The sequence below is a fragment of the Rhamphochromis longiceps genome, linkage group LG2, assembly GCF_057381845.1.
Source record: "Rhamphochromis longiceps isolate RC_006_pf linkage group LG2, R_longiceps_female_GT1.1, whole genome shotgun sequence".
NCBI lineage: Eukaryota > Metazoa > Chordata > Actinopteri > Cichliformes > Cichlidae > Rhamphochromis > Rhamphochromis longiceps.
The window spans coordinates 40647221-40674427 of NC_140558.1; the positions used below are offsets into that span (position 1 = coordinate 40647221).

The following is a 27207-nucleotide window of genomic DNA, read 5'->3' on the forward strand; positions in this document are numbered from 1 at the left end:
GACAAGGACAAAAAAAGCTAAGAGAGAGAGAAGACAAAGTCGAATGACATGTAGTAGTGGTATATAAACACCTGAAGAGTGAAATAGCATTTCTTCTCCACTCACCCTAAGTACACCATAGGAAGTCCCCCTTGCAGCCTTTTTAGGTGATGGTTCAGGCTCACCCCGATCCAGATCTAACTATAAGCTTTATCGAAAAGAAAAGTTTTGAGTTTAATCTTAACACTAGAAAGGCTGTTTGTCTCCTAAACCCAAAATGAAAGCTGGTTCCACAGGAGAGGGGCATGATGGCTGAAGTCTCTGCCTCCCATTCTACTTTAGCAAGCCTGCAGTCTGTGAGCAAAGAACTCTGTTTGGATAATGTGGTACCACGGGGTCTTTAAGATATGATGGGGCCTGATTACTCAAGTATTTGTATGTGAGGAGGAGGATTTTCAGTTGGAGATTTGACAGAGTCAATGAAGAGAAGCAGGGATGTAGAAAGGAAATAAAACCTCCCTTTCTAGCCCCTGTCAATACTTTCACAGCAGTGTTTGGAGTTACCTGGGGTTTTTTGTGGAACTTTTAGAACAGCTTGATATTAAGGAACTGCTATAGTCCAGCCTAGAAGTAATAAATGCATTAACTAGCATTTCAGCAGTCTTAAATATTTGTTTAATGTCTACACCGAAGGAAATATCCTGTTCAAAAAGGTCTCCAAGATTCCTCACAGGAATCTCGCTGGAAGCCAAAATAAAGCCATCCAAGCTAAGCATCAGATTAAACACCATGTTTCTGAGATTTTTGGGGTCAAACATGATAACCTCAGTTCTCTCTGAATTCAGGAGGAAACAGTTCTCCCGTAAATGAAGGGCTAATTGTGTCCTGTAACTTTACTCAAAGAATCTGGTTGGGGCATTTTTCCTTCTGGTCGCGGTTTTTGCATTTCCACAGCTCTTGCTTCATCCTGCGTGTATTTATGCTTAGTTAAAATTATAGTGTCTCAGTTCCTGAATGGCTGCCTCAATTTTTGAGAATTTAAATTCTTCACAGTAACAGCTTCTGTTCTGTTACAGCTAATGTATATCATCTACTAAACACAGTAGATGTTAACTTTTACTTCAACCCCTGGGCTCTGGATTTGCAGAAGACAGGAATGTTAGCATTTAGCATCATTTCCACATTCACTACATTTCCCCTTTGATCTTTCAGCTAGAGGGAGGTTTAAGGCCTTGTCACTTTTATCTTTAAACTTGACAACAAATCTACCTTCCTCTTTAAACTTTATCATTTTTCCTAATTTCCCAAGAACCCCCCACTTTAACTACTATTCTCTGATCTGTCTCTTTTATGTTGTTTTACTAGACTTTTTTTTTTTAATACAGCCACCCTTTCCCTCTTTGCTGGAAAGGCCAAAAGAGCTTCTATTAAACAACTTTTAGATGTTACCATATCAGCCAGTGTCTTGTACAAAGACACTAAATATCCAAAGCAACTTCTGCCTTCACATCTCTGACCTCTTTAACTTCAGCCTTCTTTCCCTTCCTTTGTTTTCTTGCCCACACGCTCTTCCCGAATTCTTTCCTCTTGTGCCTCTTTTCCAGTCAGCTCCACTTGTTTTGATAGATGGTGTGACCCATGTTATTTTATTAGTTTATATGTCATTTTCCGAGTCCTTCCTGTGTAATTCCTTGTCTCTGCAATGTGTTACATACCCATAAGTCTGCTAGGGTCCAACTGGGCCAGAAAAATGTTAAGCTTATCAGATGTTGATGGTAAAGTCTCATCTACAGAGCCTTTACATAATAATGTACTAAATACAAATGCACGCTTCAGGTAGGTGAAAGCACTGTTACAAGAATGACGCCTTGGCTGTTGTTTCTACAGCTGTGTGTTTCAGCGTCTGCAGCAGGGTTTAATCGCCACTTTCCTTTAAGACCACCTTCTGGATAATCCCTTTGTTTTCTTGTTTTAATTTTTCTCAGACTTTACGTGGGCTTACCTGTTATATCTTTTGACTTCTTTTAAAGTTCTGAATGTGTGACCCGCTCGCTCATAGAAAAGACCAAAGCCAAACTCAAAAACAGAATTTGAATGAGCCGATGTAAATTCATAAGCCCACTGGAATGTGAAGCTAAAGAGGCTTGTGATTTTTCACTCCTTTTTAAGAAAGAGAAACCTAACGCATCTTTAATACCGTTCTTCATTGAAAGGGGACCAAGTAATTGAATATGGCGAAGGTTAATCTGCTGTATTTTCACATATAAAGACAAGTAATGGTTCTGCCTGCTTAGAACATATTAGAGCTGCTGAGTGGAATAAACCGGGAAAGATGACTGACAATAAAACAGACAACTGTGCTGCTGCCCTGTGATTTCTAATATTCAGAGGCGCTAATGGACACTGAGACTGGCTCTGCTTTCTTTCTTTTGCCAGTACATGGGGATGCATTCAATGACCTGATGCAGTAACACTGTCTACCGTAGTAGACAGGGTTCCATCTAGTTCAAGCCACAAATATATTGATCTTTTTTCCAAAGAAGATAGGGCACTTGCTAACCACAGCAACATCCCTGCAAAAGCTCCACTTTGGTGATGTTTCCATGTGGAAAATCACTCTTGTTACAATATTGCCAGGATTAAAGGGCGCAAAGGTGGTGGCAGGTTTACCTCGGTCATTTGGTTGATAACAATATTGTATTTTGGTTCAATGAAGCTCCTTAAAAAAAAAACTGGTGAACAACATTTGCTTTGCCCATACTGCAGCTTCCAGGGCTTAAAAATGAAGCTAATACTGAAGTGCCAAAAACTGCCGCTCCTCCAATGGCTACTTTATGAATGGGTCCAAAAGCGAGTCACTACCTGTAGACCCCCATGTTAAAATGCCCATTCCACAGCTTTGTACAAAATGTGGCTTTGTTTTCAAAGAATCATTTACTCAAAAAGCAACAACTATAAATGGCTGTTTTGTTCTTTTTCTTCTTTCAAATTTACCTTTTCATTTGTCCATGTGGTACAAACCCTTAAAGAAGCTTTTTGATCCATTTCATGTGAGTGACATTTTAGTCTGCTAGTAGTAATTAGCAGGTTTATCTGTGGGTATGCATCTCCTGGGTATAATAATAATAATAATAATAATAATAATAATAATAATAATAATAATAATAATAATAATAATAATCCTTTTTTAAAATAACAGCCCAGATTTTTTTTTTGTTTGAACTGAAATAAATAAGACTTGTGTAATTTAGTTGGGTTTTTTTTCTTCTAAATTAGTGATTAGAAACCAGCTTTGTCCAGAAGTGCTAACATTCTGCATGCTGATTGGTCGGCTAAGGATTTACAGGTCACGCTCCCTTGACAGCAATAGTTTACCAATGATAACTAGATGTTGTAAGTGTAATTAAACCACGGCACCTAATTAGATTTGTGCATAGAAAGCTGCTGGCTGTGATGGTCAAAGGTGATTGCTATCAGGGGACTGTTGCTGGAAATTACCTGCTGATACTGGCAGGAAAACAAAATGGTGAATGGCATAAAACAGCTTGTGGCGCTGTGGATAATACTTGAAGAAAGCTATTTTATTGCGCTAGAAATCTTAAATAATAACAATTTAAAAACGAACTTTCACATTTTACTTACACGTTTTTGAGTGTTTTAGTCCAAACTGGTCATCAGCTAGCGTCTAATTAGGTCATCATCGGAGGCCTCACTCCCTTCATTCTAATTAAGGATAATTACACCAGAGGCAGCCGTCAAAACAAAAGCTACTGTTCCTTTAAATCTTCACTCCTTTCAAATGTTTTGGAGCGAGGGAGGGAAATACAGTGAAAAGGAGACGAAACCACATTGTCAAGGAAAAGGAGAGAGGAAAAAAAGAGACCCACGCGTAAACCGACACTCCCCTTGAACACATGCACCAGCGCACTGACAGTCTGACCAGTGTCGTCCAGCCGCCTGAAGCACAGCGCCCGCTGTTTGCATGTGTTCACCCCCCCTTGGACTTGGTGGGAGGGGGGAGAAGTTTACCCAAAGACCAGCCTGGATCACTGAGAGAGACGATGCCTTTTTCCTCCACACCGGTCTCACGATTCTTCAGTGGATTTGCTGATTCCAACAATTAACCTTGCAAGTTATTCATCGGGAGTGGGGCGAGATTTCGAGCCAGAGGATGCTCCCACAGGTCATTCGGATACTGTATGTCTTGTCTTTCTGCTTTTTCCAAGGAGTCTTTATCAGGTGAGGGAGCAATCTGCTATTCTCTTAGTGTTTGTGCGAGTTATTTTCTCTCTCATCAACTGCTTCGCATAAACTTTTTTTTTTTTTTAAACCATTTTAATCGACGCTACTGGCTGTAAGACATCTGTCATTTGTTTACTTATTTAAAAGACTTTATTAGAAATTAACATCTAAACGTTTTAAATGCTGGTTGGAAGGGGGAATGGAAGACTGGTACATACCAGCAAGAAACCAATTAATTAATTAATTAATTAAAAAAAACTAGACCTGCTGTTTACGCACAGAACAAAAAGATGCCGCTAACTATGAAGTAACCACGGAGTCACTAAACCCTGTTTGCCCAGAGGTGTCAGACTACCTGTGGAATTCCCGGTTGCATTGAAAGGTTGAGTGATGGCTTTTGTGGGTCGTTTAAATCGCTACATTAATACTCCAGTGTAGGATAATCGTGGTCGTTGTGCTGAACAGTTTAACGGGAGCCAGTGATTACAAAGCTTGCTGGGGTTATAAAAACTAATAAAGCTGCTGCATACTGAACATTTGGATGCATGTTTGAAAATGGGAGCTGGGAGTGGAGTATATTGTTTCTGTGCTTAGTTTATTCACTACTGCAGGAAATATCATTCATTGTGGGTTCTAGAACACATTTTATTTCCACGCCATCATTCTTTCACTCAGTCCATCTAACAATAACCAAGCTCCTCTGTCTTCTTCTTTCCATGTCACCTTCCTCTCGTCCTCCCTCAACCTCTCTCCCTCCTCTTGGTGGCAAAAAGTTTTATTTGCAGTGAACACTTTTCTTATTTCATGCCCTGCCACCCTCAGGTGTGAGCGGAAGGGAATTAAGATCTGCATAATCCCAGAGCGGAACAGAGCAGTGACTCCGTGAACCCAGGGGCGAGGAGAGCAGCTCTTAGCCTGGAGAGCAGTCAACTGACAGCACCTCCTCTGACAAATTATATGCTCTCCTACCAGTCATTCTGCTAGCCACGTAGGGAGGGAGTGGGAGGGAGGCATGAAGGAAAAGGAAGGGATTAAGGTGTAAAAGACAGGCAGAATCAGATGGAGTCAATGGACATGTTGGGGGAATGATGGAAGATGAAAATGGGAATGGAGCAACCTGGGATGGGGAGAAATGGGAACAAGAAATTGAAAGAGTGATTCATTTAGCTGGAGGTGGTGTGAAGATTAGCAAAGTGGAGAATGAGGCTGGTAGATGGAGAGAAATGGTTCAGATAGGAGAAACGAGATGGAGAAAGAGGGGGAGGTGTATGTTAGGTGGGAAGTGCTGTAAGAGATTTGGGGGAAAAATGTCATGTGAAATAGTGCTCATCAAGCAGGATGGACATATGTTTTGGACTGGGTGTTTGTCAACAAGAGGAAATGCGAAACGGGAACGAAGGGTGTAATAACCAAGTTCTTATCATACTCTGAGGGTTGGGAGATGGTTATGTGTTGACGTGTGTATGTAGAAAGAGGCGATGTTGTGTCTCTTTAACTTGAATGACAACCTGGAACAAAACCTGACACGTTCTCTTTTCCTGAAGCTTTTCTGCCATCCACTTCCTTTCTTTGTGTGGTATCCCAACAATTTCTGACCCTGCTAGAGGAAACTTAAAAATGCTAAGTTTTAATTGCAAAGTTGTTGATTTATGTTAATTTAAGCATCTTTAAAACTTGCACTCACAGAACTGAAACATGACAAACATAAAGATAAGCATGGTGCTTTGCTGCAAGTCGTATTTTAAGTCCGCAGCACTTAAACAACTAACTTATACATAACTTCTAAACTTTTGGCTTTTGGATATTTTCTTTTGCATTTTATCGCACTACTGCAAGAGAAACACCAGCTGGCTGGATTATATTAGCTGTTTCCCTTGCTATGGTTCGTGCTTGCTCACCGTTACAGTTTACTGGACACTTTAACAGAACAGTGCCACTGTAAATGTTCTTGCTAACACCTTATTGCCAACACCTTTTAAAATATTAGCTGTGAAAAATATTGTGTGCATTTGCAGAACAGGGTTTCCTGAACTTGATTTAAAATAACTGTTTAAATAAAGTAAAGCTGGATCAGAAAATGTGAAAACAGCTAAAGAAATTAGCTTTGGCTTAGTCATGAGTTTTTGTTTTAGTCATACTGCCTCTTTTTTTTTTTTTTTTTTTAGAACGCACATTATAATGGGGAGCTATGAAAGTGGACCAATTATGTTTTCATTTTTTTCTGTTATAGTCTTAAAGTTGATAATATTCACTTAAACACGGCCAAGTGTCAGATAAAATTGAAGCAATCCACGTGAGCCTAAAGCTCAGGCTTCACTTTTTGTTTTTCTCTATTAATGACTCTATATGATTTTCATAAGAGTGATTGTCTCTAATAAGGTACTCCAGGCACACAGGTCTGCTGCGAGTATGGAAGCCACACCCAACTGCTGTTCAAACTTCCTGTTTATAAGCGGCATCCTATTAGAAGTAAGTTAGGTCAAAGAGAGGCTGGCCTTGAAAGCAAAGGAGCCAAAATGGCTTGTTTCAGACAGCAGATGAATTGAGAGGCTGCAACATGGCTCAGCATGAGGTTTAAAAAAAAAACTGAGTTATGCGAAGCTACTCTAGCCAAATCCAAGAATTAAAAAAATAATAATTAGCTGCAAATTAGCAAAAGAGGTCCACATTACAACAGAGAACTTCTGCCACCGTCACCTCTGACTAACACCATTTGATGTGTTGTCTGAATGGGACTTTCCACATGGTAGAACTTGAATTTTTCTCTTTGGGGTGTTCAGTGAAAAACGAGTTGGTTGTTGATACTGTAATAAAAAAAATAGCCAAACTATCACACATGAAGTCTTCACCATGTGAACATCACATCAGAGGAAATTGTGCAAATATGTCCCTGACCTCTGGTCATCTGACATGTGTACTGGGAAATTGCAAGAGAAGAGTAGTGGATTGCATGAAGTGAAGGGCAGAGGATTGCACACCAAGGATCTCTGCTGTCCTTGCCTGCAGTCAGCTAGAGATCATGAGTCAGAACTTAAAAAATATCAGAGAGTAAGTCTTATCAGATGGAGCTGGGCACTTGCGAGCCTGATTAGAGTGTGAGTGAGTGTGTGTGCACGCACAGGCAGGCATACGTGAGAGCATGGTAGTTCAAGAGGAGGCATGGGATCTTTCCCTCTTAACTGTAATGCATTAATTGGAGTAGATAAAGACTTAACATGACCCCAAACCTCAACTTGAGAAAATAGGTCAGCCATAAACATTAAACGTTATATGAGTGACATATTTGGAGATAAACATGATCAAAAATTCTGCAACCCAGTTAGAGACATAAAAGAAGTTATTTTTACTTTTTAGATTCTTCACTGCATTGCTGGCACGTTCGGTTTCTCATATTTAGTTTATAAATTGAGGAGTAGTTTTAATGCAGTGTCACTGCATTTGCAAGGAAAATCTAACTTAAAATTTTGAACGCTTTAAAAAAAGATTTGTGTCTCAGTGACTAACTGGCCTAATTAAAACATTGTATTGAAATGATGTGTACACCACTGAGATACTTCTAGTGTTACTGCAGTTATAATAACAGAATAAGTCTGAACTAGGAGTGATGTCACTGTAGAGTTGAGCATGTTCCCGTAGTGAAGTTGGAAAATCGAGAAAAAACAGGATTTGTTTTGCTCCTTAGCAAGGTTTATGTTCACTGCCGCCATCTTGGATTGTTAATCTGGGGTTGGCCAGGCAGCTCCGAATTTCAGATTTGGAAATCCGACTTGAGGGGGCGTTCCAGTTGGAAATTCTGACTTCTACCTTAAACTGGAATGTGCTTTAGCTGAATACATCTACTGGAAGATATTGACCAGCTTAGGATTGTCCTTCAAATATTTGTGATGGGGGAAGTGACTGGAAAAGGGTTACTGTGTGGAGGTAAGCATGGACGACACAGAGCTCTCAGTTCTCACTACTCCTTTATTCCTCTCCAACATCAACTGAACACATCACGCCACAAAACACAGCAACACACTTCCTCAACACGGGTGTGAGTGGAGCCCTCTAGTGATCCACCACACATGCCCCGCCCCCCCCCCCCCGAACACCCAGCAGAACTAGTCCAGGACCCGGGGTTTAAGCAAACAGCCGGAACGGCTGAACCAGGGGGGTGGGGAACTGACAGAGGAAGACCCAGCTCGGGAGCGAGGCTGGCACTGGCGGTCAGAAAAAGCTGCAGATAACTCGGGCTCCGTTGATTGTGGGACGCTCCTGGGGGAAAAAACAGAACCCATCAGCCTGGTGGCAGGTGGGTGGCCGCGGCAAGTGGCCTGGGCCGGGACCACTTGATCATCTTGCATAACATGTGCAGGCTTAAGTCTGTCAACAGAGACAACCTCCTGCCGACCACCAAAGTCCAAAATGAAATGTTTTTTGCCCTGTTTAAGAACCCTGTATGGCCCGTCATATGGTGGATGGAGGTAATGTCAGCATGGGGACCGAAACGCGAAACCCACGTTGACAAAAATACTCTGGCCACTGTCACCGCTGTCGTGGATGCCAGGGGTACCGCCTCCGGCCACCTGGTCGTGCAGTCCACCACAGTCAAAAGGTGCGTGAAACCCTGTGACTGCGGCAAGGGACCAACCAGGTCCACATGAACGTAATCGAAACGCCTACCGGGGACGCGGAAAGGTTCGAGGGGTGCCTGCATATGCCTGTGGATTTTCGAGCGTTGGCATGGGATACAAGCCCAGTCTTTCACCGTTTTGAGAAGGCCCAGCCAAACGAACCTGGCCCTGACCAGCTTGACCGAGGCCCGGACGCCGGGATGAGAGAGGGCATGCACCGAGTCAAAAACATAACGATGCCATGAAAGGGGAACCACCGGGCGGGGGCGGCCGGTGGAAACATCGCAAAGCAGGTGCGGACCGCCGTCCCACATAGGGGTGTCCTCCAGCATAAGGTCCGTTTTCGTTGACTGAAGGGCAAGGACGTCCGGGTCAGCACGTTGCCCAGCGGCCATGGCAGCGTAGTCGACGCTGACATACATCGGAGAAACCAACATGTGATTGGACTTACCAGCCACATGCTGAATGTCTGTGGTAAACTCTGAAATAGCCGCCAACTGGCGCTGCTGGCGTGCGCTCCATGGGTCAGAGACCTTGGACATGGCAAACTTCAAAGGTTTGTGGTCAACGTACGCAGTAAAGTTGCAACCCTCAAGGAAAAAACGAAAATGTCGTGTCGCGAGGTGCAGGGCCAGCAACTCCCTGTCGAAAACACTGTACTTGCGTTCGGCATCCCGGAGCGTACGACTGAAGAAGGCGAGCGGTTGCCAGAGACCTGAAACCCACTGTTCCAGCACAGCACCCACTGCCACGTCGGACGCGTCGGTGGTCAACGCGATCGCCGCTGACGGAAACGGGTGGGCCAGCAGGGCGGCATCAGCCAGCGCAGACTTGGCTGCGGAAAACACCTGGACGCGTTCCGGCAGCCAGTCAACAGGATCTTTGGCTGTTTTACCTTTTAAGGCAGCATAGAGCGGCTGTAGCAGGTGGGCAGCTCTGGGGAGAAAGCGGTTGTAAAAATTGATCATCCCCAAGAACTCCTGCAACACTTCAACCGACATGGGACGCGGAAAAGTCGAAACGGCCTGGACTCTGTCGGGCAACGGAACCACACCTTCAGCGGAAATGCGGTGCCCGAGGAAATCCAGAACAGGCAACCCAAACTGGCACTTGGAAGCGTTGATGATCAGGCCGTGCGCTGCCAAACACTGGAAAATCTGGCGCAGATGGGACTCGTGCTGGCTCGCTGAGCAGCTGGCCACCAATATATCATCCAGGTAAACAAAAATGAATGGCAGGCCAAAGTTCCCTGCTAGTCTGTCGGCAGTGGTAGGGGGAAGGTGGGTCTTCTGGGAGCCGGAGTCCACGAGAAAACGTCTCCCAGAGCGCGAGTCCTCTATGAAGAGCAGCCTTTCTGTATTGCCAGCGGTCGCGGCTGCTACGGTGCACTGGCGGGTCCGTTACCCTGGGCCGTGAAAGCGTAAGGCGGCAGGCAGCGACGCGCTCTGGACTCCCCCGTCATCCGGCATGAGCAACGGCAACATGTTCTCCATGAGCTCGAGAGCAGTACCGCCACTCAAGTCTGACAGGGTGAGGAGCTTTTTGGCTCGTTCAGCGTTGGAGAGGGCATAGCGCCGAAGAAGCAGCTCTTTAAGGGCGGCGTATTCCCCTTGGGCGGGTGGGTCCCGGAGGAGAGTCATCGCGCGACGGGTGGCCAGCGGGTCGAGCGAGTCCACCACATGGTGATACTTCGTGTCGTCAGCCGAGATGCCGCAAAGGGCAAACTGAGCCTCCACGTGCACGAACCACGACGGGGGATCGTGGAGCTAAAAGTCCGTCAGTTGCAACGTAGCTGCAGCAGGAGGCGGGGGACCGGCGGCCGCTGATGCATCCATAGCGGAGTCTGTGTTATCCTCGGTCTGTAGCATGCTCGAGTCATGGGTCACCAATGTGGAGGTAAGCATGGACGACACAGAGCTCTCCGTTCTCACTCCTTCTTTATTCCTTTCCAACATCAACTGAACACATCGCGCCACAAAACACAGCAACACACTTCCTCAACACGGGTGTGAGTGGAGCCCTCTAGTGGTCCGCCACAACTGTACTATTACAAATTGAAAAGTTGCTGTTCTTAAGGCTTGTGAGACAAGCATTTTAAAGATGTATATCAAAATCTATGCGATATACAGTCCAAGGGGATCAGTTTTGGCCAGTGAGCTGATCTAATGGCACGTCAGCTTTTTTTTTTAACCTTATGTCAAATTTCATGAAAATGGTTTGTAGAAAAGTTAAGATGCAGGAATCGATGTCTTTTTGGAATAAAATGTCTGCCATAACAGTGCTAATTGACATTTAGCAAGCTTGATGTTTCTTTTGAAGCCCGTTCTAAAACAACTGCTAAAGAACAGAAAAAGGATTTCTTTATAGTAAGTTCACTGGAAAGAAGTAAATACGATTTTTAGCCAATACAGACTTCAAAAGCTCGGTTTCTGGGCGAGGACAAAATCTTTCTGTGATAGCTTTTAATTAAATTCTGATGGTCCTCCCAGCTGGCACAGAAGTATCTGCAACAGCAAAGCAATATCTGGAGGCTAGTAAACAGCAGAGAGAAGAGGACTGCAAAGATTGTGTGCCTTCACTTTAAACATTTTGCAGCCCACAAGGAGTTGTCCAAAACACTTGCATGGGGAAAATCCCGGTGAGAAAATGCCTGGCACTTCCATCAGAGAAAACTTTTCCATGCATTTTTTTAAACCCTTTGAAAATTAAACTTCACATGTGACGTGTGTAGCGGGGTTTTAAAAGACGGCTGCACATGGCAAGACAAAGAAACAAATCGGTAGGGTCTAACAGTGATTTCACCTTGAGTTAGACTTTAACAAACACTTTTGGGGTTTTCTCATTCTTTCCAAAAACACAGAAAATCCCCACATGCTTGGCTGATACACAGATTAGAGCAGCAAGGAGTACTGGCAAAAGGAAGTGTGAAAGGAGAACAGATGGGATGTTTATGTGAGTTAATGACGAAAAAATGAGAGCCAAGCTGGATACAAGAGGCGAGCAGACTGTTTGCTCTCCACAGCCACCACCGCCATGAGCAGTAGAGGCATGCTTATCAATGAAATATTAACCCAATAGACAAAAAAAGTCCTCAAAAGATAAACAAAGAGTTCATGTTTTTGCACTTGTAATCTTCAGATTCCAATGAGGATATCATAAAAGTTAAGTATGGCTTGGACTACATCTGTTTCTGTGTGGACAATGTAACAACTTGGAAACGATTCCGTGTGTTCCCTAATAATCCACCCTGGATGACACACGGAGTTCAACAACTTATTAGAACAAGGAACAACGCTTTCAAATCCGGGGACCAGGAGGCATACAGTGCTGCCAGGGCCAACCTGAGAAGAGGCATCAAGACTGCCAAGCAGCAGCACAGGAGGCGTATCGAGGCCAGGTTTGAGAACAACACAAACCCAAGGCAGGTCTGGGAGGGCATCAGGGCTATCACGGACTACAAAAGAAGAACACCATCACCCTCAGCCGACAGTTCTACTCTGGCTGAGGATCTAAATCTCTTTTATGCCCGTTTTGACAGGGAGAACACCGACCCTGTCCTGTCCCCTCTCCCCTCAACCGACCCTGCTCCGGTCCTGAGCACTCATGAGCTGAGGCGTGTGTTCCGGAGCATTAACACCAGGAAGGCGGCCGGGCCGGATGGAGTGCTGGGCCGGGTGCTAAAAGACTGTGCTGCGGACCTGGCGGACGTCTTCACCTCTATATATAACACCTCCTTGTCCTGTTCACTGGTACCATCCTGTTTCAAAGCAGCAACCATCGTTCCCATCCCAAAACAGTCAAATGTCACATGTCTGAACGATTTCAGACCTGTGGCACTCACCCCCATTCCCGCCAAATGCCTGGAGAGACTGGTCATTAAACACATCAGAGCTGCTTTTCCACCATCCCTGGACTCGCACCAGTTTGCATACAGGGAGAACCGGTCAACCGAGGATGCGATCGCCACAGTGCTGCACACATTACTGAAGCACTTGGAACACAGGAACACCTATGCACGGCTCCTCTTTGTAGACTACAGCTCGGCTTTTAATACCATCCGGCCATACAAACTCCGTCCCAAACTCCACCAACTGGGACTTAACTCCTCTCTGTGCAACTGGATTGTGGACTTCCTCACTAACCGTAGACAGAGTGTCAGAGTGGGTAAGAACACCTCTTCCACCCTTGTGGTCAACACCGGTGCCCCTCAGGGGTGTGTTCTGAGCCCTCTGCTATACACTCTCTTCACCCATGACTGTATTTCCTCCTGCGCGTCCAATCTCATTGTTAAGTTTGCAGATGACACTACAGTGCTCGGACTTATATCCAACAATGATGAGACAAACTATAGGACAGAGGTGCAACAACTAGAGTCATGGTGCCACGACAATAACTTGGTCTTAAACACCAAAAAGACCAAGGAGATCGTTGTAGATTTCCGGAAGAGGGGTCATAACAACCATCTGCCTCTCTTCATTGGCAGTGAGGCGGTGGAGAGGGTGAGCAGTTTTAAATTCTTGGGGGTAACTGTGACCGAGGACCTGTCCTGGGGCAACCATATCACCTTAGTTGCACGGAAGGCCCAACAGCGCCTCTACTACCTGAGGAGACTGCGGAGCGCACACATTCCCAGATCTCTGATGTTGAACTTCTACAACTGTGCCATCAGCAGCGTTCTGACGTATGGATTTCTAGTGTGGTTCCCCAGCTGCACCAAGGCCGATCAGCAAGCACTCCAGCGGGTGGTGAAAGAAGCTGGCAGAATTATTGGAACAAGTCTGCCAGAGATCAGTAATATCTTCCCCACTCGCTGTCTGAGGAGGGTGCACAGTATCCTGCGGGACCAACATCACCCTGCGCGCCACCTTTTCCATCTGCTGCCCTCAGGGAGAAGGTACAGGTCTATACAGGCCAGAACATCCAGACTGGCCAACAGCCTGTATCCACAGGCTGTGAGGCTCCTGAACTCTCTGCCCCCCTCTCACGGACAATAACCATATCCAACTTCTTAATAGCAATGAACTGGTCTGCATTGGTGCATCATATCTTTATTCTCTTCCCCCTCCTGCCCCCCCCCCCCCCCCCCCCCTCTTTCTTAAATAGATAACTATCATATCTGATATCATATCTCACAGTACAATAATATTGAATGGGTGCATTGTTGTATTTTGTCATGTTTCTCAGGTCTTTGTCTGAATTTCTACGAACATTATTGCTAAGGATTGTCTTATTGCATTGGAGTCACACTGGGTTAAATATGTACACTTGGGTTTTAAGGGGTTGTATGGAAGCCCCAAACGCAATTTCATTGTTCTTGACAATGACAATAAATAAATACTACTTTACCAAGGAAAGGGGAAAAAACATATTTTTTTCTGCACATTCTCAGTTTTTAATAACTCTGTGCAGCTGGAAAAAGGCAAAATGAACATCTATCTTCTATTTAAGTGCAGCTTTTAATAAAAGGGTAGCACACAGTCACACCCTTGTCAAGGAGGCACTGTCTGACATAGATCTACCCATTTCTTCAGTGGGCATTAGATTTGTATTTGGATGTATGGTGGAGGTGACAGTTCAGTGATGGTCTCTAGCAGCTGGCCTGTTCCTTCACTGGTCAACTGACACCTCAGGCTGAGAGATGTGACTGATTATTTGACATATGTTTCAGTTAAACCACATATAACCTTTCCCTTTTTTAGTTAAATCAAAAGTGTGTAATGGCCTCATTTGACAGATTGGAATAGTTTTCAGGTGCTGGTGGATGAAAACAGTGTTTTTGTCCTCAGGGATTTTATATGGGCAAATATGCCAGTTACAAAATCCAACCATGAGTTAAATGGCTACGATCATTCATATCATAAACCAGTTTTGTATTCAGGATGAGAACTGGGTCTCTGCCTGTCTTTTCCTGTCCACACTAAACCATGTATTTTTGACATGCCTCTGCCGCCAGCTGAAATCAAAACCCCAAGCCACTGAATAATAAATGCATCATGAAGTGTAACTGATGCGCATCAGCTCAGGGTAAACTTTTAATCTTTAAAGATATGTAGCCAGCTAATGCTAAGCTGAAAGAGCATTAAATGCAACATTGTCCACTGGTTATGGAGGGAACCTCCAAAAACCTTTCAGACGTGCATCAATATTTTTATGTAGCCTCTGCAGTTTTCCTCAGGTAATGGAGAACTTTTTAGCATCTTTCTTTCTTTTGAGTAAACAAACCAAAACTTCATGTTCATCTCCTGATGCAATCCCTTCATTATTAATTTAAGTAGAGCTGTCCATCAGTCGTGGGCTAAGATGAAAAACTGCACGGTTTAAGTTGAAGTAGTTCCCTTCTCTGCGTTAACCCCTAAAGTAGCCAAGAATTGCAAAAGGTAATTAAGCCAACTTAATCGATACCCTCATTCCTTATGTGGGTCTTCTCACAAACCCACATAAACAAATGTTTTATTTCCTTTATTTGTTTTGTTTTATTTTATTTTTTTAAGTTTCTGCCGATCAGGAAACTCTTCAGATCTACATATACAGTTTCTATCTGGCAATTGTTTTAGTTTATAGAGTAACAGCAGTATTTCATAATCTATTTCATGTTTGTTTTTTTTCCTTTTGCTTTTTTTTTTTAGGTTTAATATGTAATTTTACATACAGATATGTTTTCGCTGACAGTTGTTTGCCAAAATGTACCGGAGGCCGTGCAATATTCTAGAAATGAGCCTGTTTATAAAGCAACTACCTGTCCAAAGATGGTATCTGCAAATAATAGTTTTATGGGTCGTCTTCTTTGTATATAGTTTTGTTTGTTTGTTTTTTATTCTCTGAATCATTTATTGATATTAAAACCTGTAGATGATGGCATCCTTAAAACTGTATGCTTAACTACTTGCCTTCTATAATTCTTCAACTCACTAACTTACATTCTACGCAGCACCCCGACTCTTTTAGATTATGTTGTGCTTTAAAATGTTGTAAATTGTGCTCCATTCACTGCTTGCTTAAATAATTCAGTGCAAGAACTTGTTTGATTTGTATACCTGAGTAAAGCTCTATACCATAGTCTTTGTGCCAAATCTTACTTGTTCTTGATTCTAACAATGGCCTGGCTTCACAGTCAAACTGCTAGTGTCGCAGTTCTTTATTTTAGTTTTGGTTGCAGAAGGCAGCCAGCCAGCTGAGGTGGAGGCGCGGTAGGTGTGAAGGTTTCAGGTGGCTTCATCAGGGTTATAAAACCACAGGTGTGTTCTGCAAATACATGTTGCTGCATCTTTGCAGCCAAAACAATCCAGCATACAATCTAACTCTCTCCAGTGTCTGGATAAGAAAATGTGACACAGTGGTAAGGTAATGCAATAAAGGGGAGCTCTCCACTCTTCTTCTCTAGCTCTAGCAAATTAAAAATACCCACTTATTGACTAGGAGAGCACTTTGGCTCTGAGGTTCACCATTGTAGGTCATTATGCTCTCTACAATTAGAATCATGAAGTGGGGAACCATTATGAAACCCTCCATCATGTCATTACATCTGACCAGATGGGCCTTGCTGATTAAACTTCACTTTGAGAGTGAGGGGGAAAAAGTGTGGTCTCAGAAAGCAAGACCTCATAATACACTGCTGGCCAAAAGAAGAAGTGGCCAGTGGAGTCAAGCTGAAGAGCTGCTTTGTAATTGAATCCGAAAGTCATTAACCGAGCCATTTAGAGTGACCATGCTATAATCAATCATTAATTACATAGGGCTGTGTCAGCTTTGTCAGACAAATATTGCAGGCTACAGCTACAGCTAGCTAACAGTCGAACAGCAGCATACCACAATGTATTAATCATTTTGCTTGTTTGTTTGTTTTTTTCCTTTTTTTAACTTGTCTAACTTGTGCTCTGATTTTATGCATTATGTATGTACAGTAGATCAGCGGTCCCCAACCTTTTTTTATGCCCGGTTTATGCCCGACAATATTTTCATGGACCGGCCTTTAAGGTGTCGCGGAAAAATACAACAAAATAAAACTAGTACCGGTACCGAAAAAAAGAAAATTTATTCATAACACACGTGAAAAGACCCAGGAAAACCGAGTAAACGATAACAAAATAACGCTGAAAACCAATAAAAACCCTGAAAACCAGACATTTCACACCTGAGCCTCAGCTCTGGCGGCCCGGAACCAAACGACTCACGGACCGGTACCGGTCCGAGGCCCGGGGGTTGGGGACCGCTGCAGTAGATGATAAGGATCATGTTGAGAAATGTTGTTTGAAGACTTTGGAACTTATTTTTTTGGGAGTGGGGGTTGTTTGGTGTTTTGGTAACTATGAGATACAGTCTTCTCCCAAAACATGGCACCATAGTTTTCACTAGGGGTGTGTGTGTGTGTGTGTGTGTGTGTGTGTGTGTGTGTGTGTGTGTGTGTGTGTGTGTGTGAGACTCACTCACTCACTGGCTACATTATTTAGGTACATCTTGCTAGTACCCGGTTGAAAGCCCCTTTTGCCTTCAGTAGTGCCTTAGTTCTTCAATTAGGTAAATGCCATACTGACATGATGGCATTTAGTGACTGTTTGCATGTGACTCTCCTGTTCCATCACATCCCAGAGGTGCTCTGAGTTAAGATCTGATGACAGTGGGGCATCTAAAGAGATGCTTTTCTTCATACTTTGGTTGTATTGAGTGGTTATTTGAGTTACTGTTGCCTTCCTCTCAGCTGAAGGCAGTGTGGTCATTCTCCTCTGACAACACGAGGTACTTTGGCACATTTTGGCCTTGTCATTGGCTTAGTGAGAGTAAAAGTTAGGAAGCATAACTGTGCGATGTTGGTAATTAATAAGGTTAAACAAAAACTACACCCGGGTTTCAAGCAGAATTCCTAATGTTGATTTGGGAAGCTGAATACAAGGACTGTGTTTTCTTGCAGCACAAACCAGATTTAATCTTTATTGTGTACAAGAAGAAACTTTTGGCGGATCCCTTATTTCCCAAGGGGATCCACATGCTTGATTTTACACAAATGTTGCAGTGGAGTCCCTTCCTCATGCAACCCGCCCATTCATTCAGACAGGGACCAGCACTAAGAGTAGACTAGATGCTGGGTTTGCGTCTCCGCCTGTTTTTGACCAGGAAATGCAAAAACTACCATACCATGGAACCCCTAATATCCATACCAGCATGTATGTTTACACAATGTTTTAATCGTAGCCTTTCAGTAGTTCGTAGCAAACCCAGTTTTACCAAATAAAGTCAAAACAGCATAAAAAGTATTGTCCTCCTACGTTTTACTACACCCTAAGTCACATACAATCAGTAAAGGAGAATCTGTCAGGTGGTAAAGGTGGTTGAGAAAGATTAAAGCTGTATTTGTCAGATAACCCAGGGTAAGGGAGTCTCTCCTCTTCAGCAGCATTAAATAAGGGAAGTTCACTTGCAAAGTCCTATATAAGGGCCCTATATAATTCTCCTATACACTCAAAGAATTACTGTGTGTTAAGGCTTACTTTTGCTCTCACATGGTAAGAATCAAATTACAAGAAATGACGGTTTCATCTGGTGAGGAAAAAGCTTCCTGAGATGCTTTGATCTCAGTAGGTTTTCTGCCTTTGCTGTAACCGATCCAATAGGGTCTTCAACCATCAGTTAAATAGCTCCATATTGATGGTTGGACTTACTGTATGTGTCCATTATGTGACACTTTGTGATGTAAGTGGCCCATTTACCCTACGTGGCCTTCATGTGACTCTCTTCAACAGAGTAGAAAGCTGCTTCAAGGGTAAAGCAACATTGTTCATATACCTCCACAAATCTGCCTTGCTAGCGGACTTTTTTTTCTCTCCACACACACTGATGAGATGACTAGTTGTCCTTGACAGGAGGAGTAGAGTATTAAACTGTAATGGTATCACAGAGTGCTTAAGTTTAAAAAAGAAATCTTTGCTGAGGAGAGCACAACAGTGTGAGCTTTTGGAAGGTGTTTGTGTTAATCCCAAGGATATTCTGTGTTATGTTGGCGCGCTGTTTCATGGTTGCTCCTTGGAAAGAATTAATTTAAAAGAATCTGTTTTCTCAAAGTAATTGTTGTCTGAGGTCTACAGTAAAAGTAAAGAATGGAAAAGTTTAGATTATCTTCTAGGTCTTTAGAATCTTATTTATTTATTGTAATTATTATTGCACTTATTTAATCAGAGGGGAAAAGGTCTGTCTTTATAGATTCAAAGCAAACAAGGCAACAAAAGAATAGATACGAGCAATTCATGCTGCAATTTATACCATGTCTTTTTCAGTAACTGCTTATTTCTCCAAAAATGATGTGAAACCCAGTTCTTGCAGTTCGGCAGCATGCGTCCTACAGAAAGTCACCTGGCCTACCTGAATTTGAGACATGTCCCCTACTTAAAGAGGCCCTGAATTGCATGTCAGCTGAAATCTGTGGGAGACATTTAGCTTAAATCTAAAGCGAGAGCGTTTAAAAACACAGTTTTAGCCTTTGACATTTTGTGTGCAGTATATTTCAAATGGATGCACAAATTTAGGGCGCAACAGTGGTGTTGATGGTGCATCAAATTCAGTGGCCTCCGAATTGACTCGTGCATGGTTATTTTGCCTTTCTTTGCTAACCTCGTTACGTGAAAGCAGTAAAGCAGAAACCCTTGTTTAATCTCTAAATCAAAGAAATGTCTAGTGTTACAAAATATTACCAGCATATCACATTTAAGACTGTCAAAAAAGTATAGACAGTCTTTGAGTCCATTAGATCCCAGCCTGAGCCTCTAATTCTTCCTCATTTTGTTGATTCAATCGATTGCCTGGGGGACATTTGTCTTCCCCAGAAAGGAGAGACATTTAAGTTTGTTTGCTGCAATCATGTTAGTGGGTCCATAGATGTCCCATGTCTAACATTGAAATGGGACAACTATAATATTCATTGCTTGAATTAGTTAAATTACATTTAAATATTAATTTTTAAGCCCTTGATCATGAATTGGATAAGTGGAAGCGAGGAAGGGTGGATGGGTAAGTTTAGACGTTTCCTATAGTTAAAATGTGTTTTACTACCAACATTTCTGAGATCAGCTTCTTGAAATTTGTTTACGCAGATTGACTATGCCTTATTTTCATAGCCCATGTTGCCATCTTTAAAGTCACTTTTGAAAGTTGGTCTTTATGATTTTCATCATCTCTCTGTTAGTGATGTTCAAACTGTCATTTCAAGGTAAGCCAGCTAATATTTCAAAAGCCTTGGTGATCATAACGGCATACAACTTCCCAGTGAGATTCTGTAAAAAATTACTTTTAACATCACAATGTTAAGGAGAATAGTTTTTGATTATGTTTGTATGGTTCTCTTGGAGGGCACTGCTTAGATGACTGGCTTTATGCTCAAAAGATGTGCTTTTGCCATGATTTTCTTTTTTTACCTGGTGACACACACTCTTTTTAGTTATGCAGGACCGTGCTTTGTTCATGGTTATCTCAGTCCACACACTCACCTCTGAGCTTGCTAACCATCCATAACGGTGCTGGAGACACATCTCTCTATCATACTGAGCAGACATCATGTGAGCTGAACAGATTCGTTCTCACCTTGCCTCCTGACCACTGAGATTCCTTCCAGTTTTATTCATTTTTTTAATGTCCCTAAAAGCAACATTGTCTCCTCAAATAGTGTGCTAAATGGTGTGGTTCCCTGTGTATGAGAAGATGCGTCACATAAAGGCTGTTAATTAACATCAAAAGGCTTTCACTTTTCTTACCTTTTTCTTACCTTTGTTGTTTGCTTCTCTCTCACACAGTGGAATAATTAAATCCACCTGATAGGAAGACATAAAAAAGCACAACAGTGTATGTCAAACAGGATTAGTTCATAGTCTGTCTGAACGTGTTTTTCTTTAACAGGCTGAAGGATTACCATAGCCATATGCCTTTGTTCTTTGGAAAAAGCTGCTAGACATGCAATGCTTGTCCAGCACCCCAAGAGGCTCTTGTGAATAAGACATCACCGGAAAAAGTGCACAAAGCAAATGGAGCAGTGCCTGAGTTGTCTCTTGGACTCGAGCCTCTGAGGAAATCTCACAGAGCCAGACTTTGCCTCTCTTGAGGGTTTTACAAATCTGTGAGAAAGAAGACACGAGGACTTTTCTATCTACCCTTGGCTTTGTACCATCTCATGTTTACTGAGGCATAATCAGTGATTTTAAAAATTGCAACATGAAAATTGTAGCCTGCAGTCAAAGTCTCAGCTATAGCTGTGGGAGGGCTGGAGACTATACCAGCTTTTATAGCACCAGAGGCAGGGAACACCCTAGGTGTTGATGTGAGAGAAAAGGAGTTATGTTTGCAAAAAATATATAAGATTACCAGAAAATAGTGTTTCATGAAATAAATATTATCTTGGGGGGGATATCTCATTGTATAGCTAATCTTTGCAGACTGTTATAATCAATTTTACACTTTAATGGGCAAAAATAATTATGGGCTGCTTAAATATTCCAGGCTAAAAAAGTTGGTAAAAAGACTAAAAACTAACTTTTCTTTCATCGATGTGAAATTATACATTATCAGCACAGGTAAAACGACAAACTGATATCACAAAGCATTGCAAGGCTGCTCTCTATACGAGTGTGATTCAGAAAATCCCTGGTAGACCCAGCTCCACGGTGTCTTTGTCATGACGTTGCTTCCAGCCAGCAGCTTGATCAAGCGAAACAGGCCAGCGGCTATGCCTACAACTTCCTTTCTCTTCAGTGTCCTGTCCAATATATGGGTCATGCAGAGTGCAGTTACTGTCTTTGTGTGTGTTTGTGAAAGTGCTGTGCGTTTCTGTGGGAAGATTTTTCTGTATGACAGTCTGCTCTACCTTCTAAAACCTCACTTTATTATACAGATTGACAGCAAAGCCACCAGCTTTTAGGCTTTTCTTTAAAAGCGCAGGTGGACCATGACCAAGGCCAAGTGCACACTGACTCACACACTGTCCCTTAGCTTTCTTATGTCTTTCTTGTTTTTTGCAATAACCGCTCTAGTTCCTAGGGTAAAATAGGAGGGCCACCGCACTGTACTTCCCCCCACAAAGAGTGACCTTTGAGAGATAATAATGAAATGATAATGAAACAGTAGTCAGAACTGTGAAAAAGCTTTAGTGCGCAATGTAGTGTAGGGAGGGAAACGCCATTACATCATCATCTTGATGTGGCTAGCAAATAGCTAATAAAAGAAAAGATCATAACTGGAAAAGGAAATAAGGATAACAGGAAAAAGAAGCATCAATGCGCGCTTTCCATATTCATACAGGTGCAGGGAGCAAATGGAAGACATTTATCATAACAGAAGAGTCTACAACGTGTAATTACGTGTTCAGCTTACATAGTTTGACAGTAGTCTACTTCTGTAAGAAATGAACTGGAGAGATTTCTCTGTTGCGTTGAGATCTGAGTTGAGTCGCTGCAGTGATGCAGACACCAGCAGTGAAGAGACGCACTTCAAATTCCTTCATTATGTTATGCAATTACCGTGCCCATTTGGCTACATAGAAAAATGCTTTCCCAACTTGCTAATTATTGCATTTTGTTGCCTTGAATGTAAGACATGGTGAAGATGGAGATAAACACAGTGCTTTGATCATGGCTTTTATCCTGCATTTGAACACAATCATTCAACTATAAGAAGTTTCATAATAACAATATGAATTTCAATGTAACATGTAGCAAATTATGTTTATGACTCTGATCCAGTTGCAGTCTGAAAATGAAGCCATGGTATGTTTCAAGTCCCCAGGCACACATCAAGGCAAATCTTTTGCAGTCGGTATCGTTCCTTCTTTGTATCAGAAATCCTGCTAGCTCTGTTTCACAGAGACTGACAGGAGGCGATCCATGCTGATATCAGATTGTAGACATGAAGAAGGTGGCCTGAATACAAAGTAGCTTGAAGAGACATCTGGGAAGATGGGTAGGTCTGAGGAGGCTTTGTGTTAGATTCGTCTCTCTTGGGTGGGCCAAGTCAGTCCCTGGTTGATCGCAGGAATTGCCATTTTAACTTCTACTGTTGGAGACCTTTAGTTTGTTGATTAGGCTTTGGCCAGAGCCAACAGGAGGTACACAATCAGCAAGTTCAATGCCTTTGGTAAATTTGAAAGATGCCTTATGGAGTACCTTATATAAATGTTCTGGGTTCCCAAGTTTTTAATAGCAAGACTATATTCTGAAATCTACTCAAAAAAGAAAGAGAAACTTTTGCTAGATAATGTATGTGGGAGGAACAATTCATTCTGCCATGACATTTTGACAGCAGATGTTGCAATTAGGAGTTGGAGAGAGAGTAGATTCAGATTTAACGCAGTGTTATTCTCACAGATAAACGCATTATGTCATGAAGAATAGGATAATATATTTCCCACAGCTATAAATTTAAAGTCACTAGACAAGAATACATTAGAGAACTGAAGATTAGTAAAGGGTGTATGAGAACAGCCTGGCTGTTAGTTAGAGTTCACTGAAGTAGCAACGTGAATCTGTCATCAAGCCACAGCTCATTGTGTCCTTGTCATTACTGTGGCAAAAGCAAGTCTGTAAACATGTATTTATTGGTAATGACCCTGTCTGCTCTTGATGCACTATATATATGTTGTTGCATTTAAAACTGGTGTTTATCACTTTCTAATCCAGTAAAATAATAGAGTACATTGTATTATCAAAATGTAAAAATACATGGATTAGTATTGTTCTTTTGTCCAGACCCGCTCCATACACACTGAAGATTATTTCAACCAAAAATTACAGTGTGAAATTTCCACAAATTCGTAGTTCAGGCCTTTTGGAGTTAAACATACTTTATCCCTTTCTCTCTTTGATGACATCCACCCTTCCATTGAGACCATTTCTGATGAGCAGTAGATGGATCCACCGGAGAGCCAGATGCATCTCTCGGGTCCTGAGTCAAGTCTTTGCTGGATTTCTGTGTTTTGTTTCTTTAACCTATTTCTTAAAGGCATCTTGCATTAAAACACAAGTGTGAGATCCCGGTGATGGCCCGATTAAGTGACAAATCATCTGCTGTAGGATGCTCTGTCGGTACCTGTGTTTTCATACTCAAGGTGTTACAGGATGGCAGTGGTCATGTCATTGAAGATAAATGTGCAAGGTTAAATTACAGTGTGCTCCAAATCCCATTCCCCAATGTGCCTATTGATCAAAAAGCAACAGCAGTAGCCATAGGCCATCTCATACAGTGGTGTAAAGACAAGGGCTACACAGGCCATTAAAAACAAAAAATGGCATGTCATTGTATTTCCATGAAGCACACCATTTTGATAAGATGCCTGTCACAAGCTTGAATGATTTCTGTGGTTTGGTTGGCCTGATAGAAAGTTCTGTCAATTATCTAAGAGGTATTAGATCAATACATGAGGCTCAAGTAAATGTCAAGGACAAGTTGGCAAGTAGGAAATTAGAGCAATGTGGCAACAGGCAGAGAAAGCAATTTTCTTCTGTTTCCCATTATGCTAATGGGACTAGAAACTTAGCATTTCCATGTACTATATGAACATCTAATGGCCTTGATATCCCCCAGTGCTTCCTGGTTGGAAACCAGTGAACATCCATACTGTGAAAAGATGTGCTTTTCTGCGTCTTTCTAATGAAAAAGTAATTAACAAAATATGTTTGAACTCCATTGGAAGACCCTCATCCCATCTGATTTGGTGCAATTTTTATCTGTTATATGAAATATAAACTGATTGTTATTAAGTTAAATAAAAATTGAACAAATATGTTCAAAGTAGTATTTTTATGTGATAATTAGCTGCTTCGTTATCTGTCCTTGAAATTAGTGGGCAGCTTTCTATATCTCCTGAGGCATGGAGGCTATACGTCGTGAGAAAAAGAGGAATCAGAGAATTTTGCAGCTGTTGGTCTCTTGCTGACCTAGCCTCCCTTCCCCCTCACCCTACCCAGTCCAGTTATGTCCTTATAGATTTGAACTCTATGTAATATATAGAGAACGACAGCTCAAGCCTCTTTTATTTTACTGGATGTGCTGATGTCCGTTATAACTAAAGGATACACCGCACTATAAATGCCTAGCATTTGTCAAGTTATGTAGCTAATCTTTTTGCTTGACCTGCTTGACCTGCAACAGCAGCAGATTCCTATAAATTATATTTGCACTTTATAAACATCTTATGGATTAAATCCAGTTCCAACATTCAAAGCTAGTGCAGCAATGATTGTGCTTTTAATGCTGAGAGCTGAAATGTTAAGAGTGCAAGAGTGTGATTATCACAATAAGCTCTTCAAATTTAAAAAGCTTATACAATAACACAAAAGATCAATTTCTGATCCAAAGCCGTTAAACAAACAGCATTGTCCTGTTGTATCTAAACCAAATTAAACACTCATAAAAATTTGTTTAGCAACCACTATTGTGGAAACTAATGGGGTTCCTTATATAGAAATAAATCAATTAATATAAAATGTTTTCTTGTATAGCTTGTTTGTTTGTTTGTTTGTTTTTTAAAAAAAAGATAATAATTTGGATTAAAATAAGTTTTCACGTTTTTTTTTTTTTTCACCAATTTTTAATTAGTAATTAGGTGGCGAGTATCATCATATTCCAAAAACACAACATGACAGTGGTGAAGCTAAACCAGAGCAAGTTGTGAGGAATTGGCCATACAGCTCTGGTAAGCGAAGAGAAGCTGATGCCAGTTTCGCTGTAGCTTAATTAGTTTGCACTGTTCTCTGTTGGGATTTTTTTTTTAAAAATATATACTTAAAACTAGTAAATTAATCTCTATTCATACAACATTTCTCAAAATCAGTCTGTTTTGTGTGAGGAAGAACTGTAAAACAAAGCAACCCTGACTAACACTGGCCCCTGCGTTGTTATCCGTAGACTTTTTATGTTTGTTTGTTTTTTCCTGGACTGAGGGTCATGTGTACACAAGATAGCAGGATAATGCTTCTGTTACATTGACCAAAATTAACGGCAACCTGAAGGTTTATTTGTTTATTCAATGAATTTATTTTGGTTGAAAGCCTGGTGGAGTGGAAAGGTAATCAAATGCTTGCTAGCTCTTCACCCCAGTTGTACTTACTTTGGGTACACATGGTTGATCTGATAAGACGTTCCTGGCAGGTTTGCCAAAACAGCTTTTTCCTCTTGTAGCTGCCCCACTGATGTGAATTTGTGAGTTCAGGAAGATGCAGAGAGGCCTTTCAAACTGAAAACCACCCTATGATAGATTCAAACAGTAAAGTCGGGGGGTGTTTATAAAAGCAATAAAGCAAATTACCACTTCAAAGACATTGAAACATTTCTTACTGGCAACACTGTTATAACAAAATTTTCCCTGCATCTAAATATGTGTGTATACAATCACCTTTTGGCTTTGACTTTAGCTTTGTTTTCAATAAAAAGTCACTTGCTAACGAGAGTGTTACAGCCAAAACTTGCTTTATAATGGAAGGAATGACTTGTTATTCTCAACAGCAGCCTGGCACCGATCCTCAAATGAAAGGGATGCAGGGGAAGCAAAAGGTCAGGCTAATTAAATGTCAGCAAAGAGCATCTTAATAATTGAATCATTCAAACAAAGAACCACATAATTTAGTTTTTAAGGGTTCTGATGAGCCACTTGCAGCCTCTCTTGTAGTTTTATGGTCAATAGATTATTATATTGTTCCATCTTAACAGTGATTCCTGTACACTACATAAACCTCGATAGACTTCACATCCAAAAGCAATTGACTAAGACAGAGTTTCCTGATAAAGATGTAAATTTTTGGAAGGAGTTCAGTCTTTCCCAAAACCTCCAGCACTACATCTTAAACATCTGTCAGGACTCATTAGTCGGAATGCAAGTGAGTAAATTTTCAAACAGTTGTATTTGTGCCAGAAACCTAAAGATAAAATTGTTTTGACACGCTTGTAAATGGCTTAGGCTGTTTCTTCTTTCACCCTCTCAGTTATATAAGATCCTATTGTGACACCATAAACAATAGCAAGAAATCCAGTTGGATATGCGTGAGGGTTGATAGAGAGGTGATGTTGGTCCCCGAGGGAAAACAAACCCACACATCCTCCTATAGCAGCGGGTAAGAAGTTCGTCCATTGACCTCAAGAGTTTATTTATCTTATTACTCTTTAAATATTCTTTACTTGTGTGCTTTAAATGCACTTAAACTTTGTGTTCTCTGCATACTGTATTTTCATTATGTTTGATCACCATCAGGAAACATCGTAAAACTACCAGCACCTTATTAACTGAGAAATCTCATACTGCCATTTCCCCAACCATAAGCAGAAATTACTCTCAGTCAGCTCTATAAAGTGGGGCTGTATTTCACTAGAAGTTTCTGTCTTAATAGTTGGCTCGGAGCACTGACGCATGCAT

At 41.9% G+C, this 27207-nt stretch overlaps 1 protein-coding gene across 1 annotated transcript in view; it reads left to right on the forward strand.

Moving 5' to 3' along the window:
- The first annotated feature begins 3937 nt into the window (after positions 1 to 3937).
- Positions 3938 to 27207, forward strand: part of glra4a (glycine receptor, alpha 4a) — a 47127-nt gene continuing 23857 nt past the window's right edge. The window contains exon 1 of the mRNA XM_085428933.1: positions 3938 to 4218. Within this exon, the coding sequence (XP_085285059.1) occupies positions 4151 to 4218 (68 nt within the window). The 5' untranslated portion in view covers positions 3938 to 4150. The remainder of the gene's footprint in view (positions 4219 to 27207) is intronic.